Genomic DNA, 6,894 nt, shown 5'->3' on the forward strand with positions numbered 1-6,894 from the left:
TTGTTGTGGTCTCATTCTCTTCTGCTCATGATTTAAGCAAATATCCAGATCAATATGTTAAAAATATTCTTATTGTTGAATCTATGAAATATATGGTTTGGGTAGATACATAATTACTATGCTCTGATTTTAAAATTTGTGACAAGAAAATAAGCTTTGAAAATTTTTTCTCACTGAACCTGTTAATGACAAGAATGATATCTGTTATTCATACTGTTTTTTATATTCAGTACACATGTTTATACATTATGTGTATTTGATGAATTCTAATATTCTATAATTAGTATGATTATGAGGAATAGAAAACTTTGATGATACTTAAAAATATATAGTTAAAATTAAGGTTATATTTTTTAACTATTTGATATTGTTTTTAAATTTGATCATCATTTTTTTATCAAAATCTATTATTGTTGGGCTAACATTATGATTTGCATATTATAAAATAATTACATAAAATAGTTTTCTTCCTCAATCATAATTATAATTTTATGTAAAAAATACTTATATATTTACTATTTTCAAATAACTAACTCCATCTAACATAAATAAAAATTATTTTTATAAATATATTTAAATATAAAATAATTTTTATTATTATTATTATTATTTGAACTAGATAGATTATACAATTTTCAATCTTAAACATCACATCATAACCACACAGGCCTCCTTGTACACATAAGTGTATGAGTTTTTATATTTCACTATCTGTAATGTGTTAAACAAATCTAAACAGCTGTAAGAAGATCAACAAATCTATCATTTATGTCAAATCTCATCTGCCTGTTTTTTCTTCTAAAGAAGTATTTTTTTTAAATCCATACGTACAAATAAATGAGCCCAATATATTCAGTGCTCAAAAAAGGGGGATAATGTTGTAAACTTGTAATGTTTCGATGCACTTTCTATGATTTTAAGTGGCATAAAAATGGTGTGTTCGTCCCAACAATCTAGCGTGTGATTTTTCTCTACCTCTTCAAGAGATCCTTATTTCTCCCGAGAATTAAGATAAGAGTATAAGACCCTGCTTCGTAGCTAAAACGTCAAACAGAAGAGATATCTAAATGGAGAGTTTTTACTTTTTTATTATTATTTTTATTTTTTTATTCTTTTGGGTTTCAACAGTGATGTTGAGAATTCAATGCAACTAGTTTTGCCAGCATACCATAGCCGAAACGTATTGCATGCAATTATTGCACATGCACACTTTTCAACCAAGTGGCTTTATCTCATGAGTCGAATAATTATGTTTGATTTCTTTATATGGAAGGTTATTTTTGTGAAATTATTATTAAATTAGTTTTAAATTTTTAAAAAATTAGAGTGTGCGTATTTTTTTTGTTTTTATTTTAAATTGAAAACAGTAAAAAGTAAAAACAATAAAATTTTGTTTTTTGTTTTTATTTTCTATTTTTATTTTTTATAAAATTAGAAAATAAAAAACATTAAAAATAAAAATAAAAAATAAAAAATATAAACCATATTTTTAAAATTTTAGCAAATTTTAGTGGCAAATTAAAATATATTTTGTCCTTTTGTTATTTTCTTTTGAGAAAGCTCACAAAGGTCAGTAGAAATTATTTTTTAGCTCGCACTTTTAATAATTAATTCAATTTTTTTTTATTTCAGTTGAAACGAAAATATAAATAACTTAATTTTATGTAATGTACATGCCCTGAAGTTCTTCTTTCTTCTCTTCCGTCTTTTACATTTTTTTCTTCTTCTTTTCTCTTTTTTTTTATTCTGTTTTTTTTATTTCTCTCTTTAAAAAAAAAAAAACAAAACAAAAAAATACATAACAAAACAGAAGTAAGAACAACAAAAAAAAACCAGAAAAAAATAAAAAAAATGTCAAATAAATTCTTGTTAAAAAACATTGCATTATGGTTAAGAAATTTTGGTATTATTTTTTAATTTTTTTTTTTTAAATAATTTCTCCTCCTTCTCCTTTTTATTTTCATAGTTCTTGTTTTACATTCATAAAGCTTCTTGTTTCACCTTAAAAAAAAACAAAAAAGAAAAAAGAAAAAAATTAAGTAACTTCTTATTTTTTTATTTATCCAAAAAAACAAAAAAGAAAAAAGAAAAAAATTAAATAAAAAAATAAAAAATTAAGTAACTTCTTATTTTTTTATTTATCCTTTTTTTATAATAAATACAAAAAAATTTGAAAGAAAAATACGTAACCTTTATAATAAAAATACATAAATTTTGCACGAAAAACAAAAAAAAAGAAGAGGAGCTAAGAAAAAAAAATTGCAGCATCAAATTTGGAACTTTAAAAAATTTTGATATTAAAATTAAGAAATTTTTGGGTCATGTTTTGATACTTGTAGAAGAAAAAAAAAGTGTAATTCACACGCACATATACGAATAATTTTAGTTGAATTATTTAGACTAATTTAATTACATTTGATTGACAAAAATATTTAAATATATAAAATAACTTTTTCTATTATAATTGATTAACTCCCAACCCCGCCCAATTTGGTAAGTATAATTCGAAATCATTAAATAAACATAAGTATATAACCATCAACTAACTCAACATATCCTAAAAGGCTAAAATCTTCCGACATTCTTATTACATTGCCATCAAGGAATCAGAACATTATAATGAGACATACATCACAATGCAACACCAAAACAATAATCTTCAAATAAAATCCTAACATGGTGTTATTTGAAATCCTTCCGATTTGTTGAATCCGAAGATTTATAGCAGGCAGGGTTAACTATAGAGCAGGTTGACCTATAGAGTTGAATTCAGAGGATTTTTTTTGAAATAAATTAAAAAAATACTATTTTTAAAAGAAATTATTTTAACTTCATATACTAGGATACGTTTTTATTTTTCTTATAATTTTAAGTAAGTTCGCTGCATCTATAAAATTAAAAGAGTTTTTCGCAAACTCCGAACAAATTTTATATAAACTATGGAGTTCGTCGTACTTTCCAGCAAATTTCACTTCGAATATTCGTCGCTGTATTTTTGCATACTCTTATGTATTTTTGGAGATGATAACAATGATTTAGAAATTCGTTTTGAGTAAAGTTTGTCAGAGTACATACAATTATAGAAATTTGTTTGGCGTGCGGTGAACTTATTCTAAACAAAAAAATACATTCCAAAATTTAAAGTCCGTTCAATTTTATTTAGAAAATATTAATTTTTTAAATTTATAATAAAAAAACCTGAATTCAGATATGTCATAAACTTTATCTGACCAGTTATGCATGTTCAAATATATATAATTTTGCATATATTTAATTTTGCAATTTTACATTATTAATATGTATAAAATGTTGAAGGATTAAATATTGTGTTTGACGGATAATTCAATAGAACTCATTCCATTAGATGGAGTAGTTGCCTATAAGGTCATTAAAAGATCAAGATCAAAGTGCTGATAATATTTAAATTTTTTTAACAGATTTTTGTTCTCTCTAGGAGTTATTCAAAATACTAATTGTGGAAAGTAAGAAACTAAATCTTTTTGCACCAAAAACATTTCAAAGGGATATGTGTCCATTAGAATCATTAACTAAGTAACTAAATAATCTAAGTGTTAACTGTCTTTGGCCTCTTGATATTTTTCAATCCCAATCTAGTTTAAAATATCAATATATACCAATAAATTGTTCCTAATAAATTGTTAGCCTGTTAAAACTTAATCTCTAAAATGTATTATATTAGGACTAACTCATTAACAATAATAAAACTCATCATTAAAATTTAATAAAAATATCTTTTAAAAATTAATTTGTCACTATTTTTAACTTTTTTTTTTGGAGTTTAAATTGGTTATTCTCCCAACAAAATATCTTATATCTTATCCTTCCTACAATAATACGTAGCTAGAAAGCATAACATCCACATCCATATACCAGAAGGAAACAATAGACATGCGTGGATTAGATAAACAGGATAACAAGCCAAAAAGGAAAGTAAATCAATGACCAAAGGGAACATATGTGTGAATATAAGGTAATAACTCTTAGGACCAAATCTAGATAAAAATTAGGTTTAATTAGTAAGTGTATCTTTGTAGTTTCATTAATTTTTTAATTAAATTTTTATAATTTAAAAGCTTGTGATTGAGTTGATAGAAAAAATTTGATTAAATTCTTTCTAATTATTTGGTTAAAATATAATCTTTTAAATAATTATTTTTATGTTTGATGTAGGATGAATTATAGAATATTTTAAAAATATTTAAAACTAGTATTTTTTTTTTGGAAAATAACAACTAATAAAAATTTAATTATAAACTTTTTTTTTCTAAATTAAAGATCTAATGACAAATTTTTAAAATGTAAAAATATAATTAAATAATTAGTAAAATTATAGAAATTCGCATAGTACTTAAACCTAAAAATTATTCAAATATCATATTACTTGGTTCAAATTCATGAGATTTTGGTTCTTCTGACCATTTCAATAAGCCCTAAAACACGTGATTCTCTTTACTAAGTTAAACTCATCCAACGTGTAGATTGGTGTCACTGATTGACTACTAATAATAATATAGTATGAACAATTTTGTACACCACCACATTTGTAATATTTTTGACTTCAAATTACACTTATAGCCAATCACTCTTCCTTACTTGTTTCTCAGATTCTTTCATCTTCGGAAACGTAATTAATTGGCCAGAGGAAAATGTTCTATGTACACTATCCCTGTCCTTTCAAAATGGTTGTCAAATGGAACTAGTGCTTTTAAAAAAATAAAACTATAACTTGGGTCAATTATTTGTTCATGCTGTTGTTCATCACAAGGTCATCAAATCAAATCCATTTATTAAATTCAATTAACCACTGATGAAAGGAAAAGCCAAAATTGCCCTATGAAAGTGCTTAAAGCACAACTATTGATCAATTAAAATGTTGCAAATAGAGTGACACTGACATAGGTGGTCACGGAGTTGATTCATGTACTAAACCTGTCTTGGGTAAGCATTACAGCAAACAAAAAAAAAAAGAAAGAAAAAAAATTGCAAAGATAAATAGTACTTCATTAATTTTATATTGTTTATTTTCCACTTGAATTTTGTGAGTTTTAATTGCATTATCCATATATATCCCTATGAAATTATCAAACAGAGAAAAAGGATAGAAATTTAATTTCATTAAACCACTGTATATGATACATCCATAGGGCTCCACTAGTTGGTAAACAGATAAAGATTCCTATTAACACTCAGAACTCAAAAAAACCTAAATTTCTTTTTGAAAATAAATAAAATAATTGTCCTCTCATTCTCCATTTCAATATTGATTTTATTGGCTTTTGGTATAACATAAAAAATGTCAAGCAAGTGGGCTTCATTATTGTGTAGTAAAGAGTGATGTAGCTTCTTTAGAATTTTTGTCGAGAAAGTCTAGAGGTAGCAACTTTTGTATTTTGTGACCAGTACTCAGTCATCAAAAGAAAAGTGAATAATTTTTTACCATTAAATGTAATTTTATACCATTAAAAATATTATTGATGACCAATTAATAGTTACAAAATACAAAAATTGTTGTTCCTAGGACTCCTCTTTTGTTGTCTCTTCTTAAAAACAGTAACCACCCAACAGAAACAAAAATCATAACACAACTCAACTTTTACCACTTGCTGAACCAAAGAATTAACAAAGTAAAATCCCAAATCCCTTGTCCCATGCTGAGAGAAGAATTAAGCTAATATTTAAATCATTCTTTAAAGTTTAGAATTTAGAACAATTTACTTTTTTCTGAAACACATCAACATTTGCCGGAGTGAAAGCAACATCTCAATTCTCAATATATCTCTTTCATGGGCAATATTGCCTGTATCAGAAATCCAAATATCATTGCAACTAATGCAGAATATTATTCACTTTTCTACTATTTGACCAACCTAGTATTTGCAAAATTACTACACTCACTTGCATCTTCAACAATGATTAAGCAAGAAAAATGAAAATTTAAGAGCACAAAAATGCAAGCAAGTCAAGTCAAGGGAAGCCAGAGTCATTCATATTCATATTCATATTCATACATACTACATAAAAGGGTATTCCAAATTGCACCTTACAACAACAGAAAAACCAGTACTAGTACTACATCATCATCATACATATAAAATAAAAGCTGCTACACACATCTTGCAGCATAGCAGCTAATTCTTTTTCTGCACAATCTTCAACAATAATATATATGTTGTTATTTGTTAACAGGAGAACTTAGATTCTCTCTTGTATAACAAAATACCCAAAAGGCATGCAGGAATAGGAAACCCCCCAAACCTAAAATCTAAAACTAGGATGGTTATTATTATTATTATTATGATCATCATCATAATCAAATCATAATCTAAATAACATAATCAGACCACTCAGAAATATATGAAGTATGGTCCATAGTGAAGCTAGGAATCTTATCAAGCCTAATGGGATTATCTTTTCCTCCAATCAATTTAGCAGGATTCCCAACTGCAGTTGTTCTTGGAGGAACATCCTTCAACACTACAGAACCAGCACCAATCTTAGCACCATCACCAATCTTAATATTCCCTAAGATACAAGTCCCTGCACCTATCAAAACCCCGTCACCGATCTTCGGATGCCGGTCGCCGGAGGCTTTTCCGGTCCCACCCAACGTGACGTTGTGCAAAATGGACACATTGTTCCCAATAACGGCGGTCTCGCCTAGGACGAGGCCAGTCGCGTGATCCAGAAGGATTCCGCGGCCGATGTTCGCCCCAGGGTGAATATCGACCGCGAAAACCTCGGATACACGGTTCTGAATCAAGAGGGCTAGAATTTTTCTTCCTTGGAGCCATAGCTTGTGAGCGATCCTATGAGCCTGGCAAGCCAAGAAGCCTTTGAAATTCAATAAGCAATGCACGTAGCTTATGCAAGCAG

The 6,894-nt window shown here is 27.1% G+C and overlaps 1 protein-coding gene across 1 annotated transcript in view; it reads right to left on the reverse strand.

Annotated features, from left to right (window-relative positions):
* Positions 1 to 5,985: 5,985 nt before the first annotated feature.
* Positions 5,986 to 6,894, reverse strand: part of LOC107462533 (serine acetyltransferase 1, chloroplastic) — a 1,582-nt gene continuing 673 nt past the window's right edge. The window contains exon 1 of the mRNA XM_016081167.3: positions 5,986 to 6,894. This exon is cut by the window's right edge and continues 673 nt beyond it. Within this exon, the coding sequence (XP_015936653.1) occupies positions 6,344 to 6,894 (551 nt within the window). The 3' untranslated portion in view covers positions 5,986 to 6,343.

This window comes from Arachis duranensis, chromosome 1 (genome assembly GCF_000817695.3).
Source record: "Arachis duranensis cultivar V14167 chromosome 1, aradu.V14167.gnm2.J7QH, whole genome shotgun sequence".
Classification (NCBI taxonomy): Eukaryota; Viridiplantae; Streptophyta; class Magnoliopsida; order Fabales; family Fabaceae; genus Arachis; species Arachis duranensis.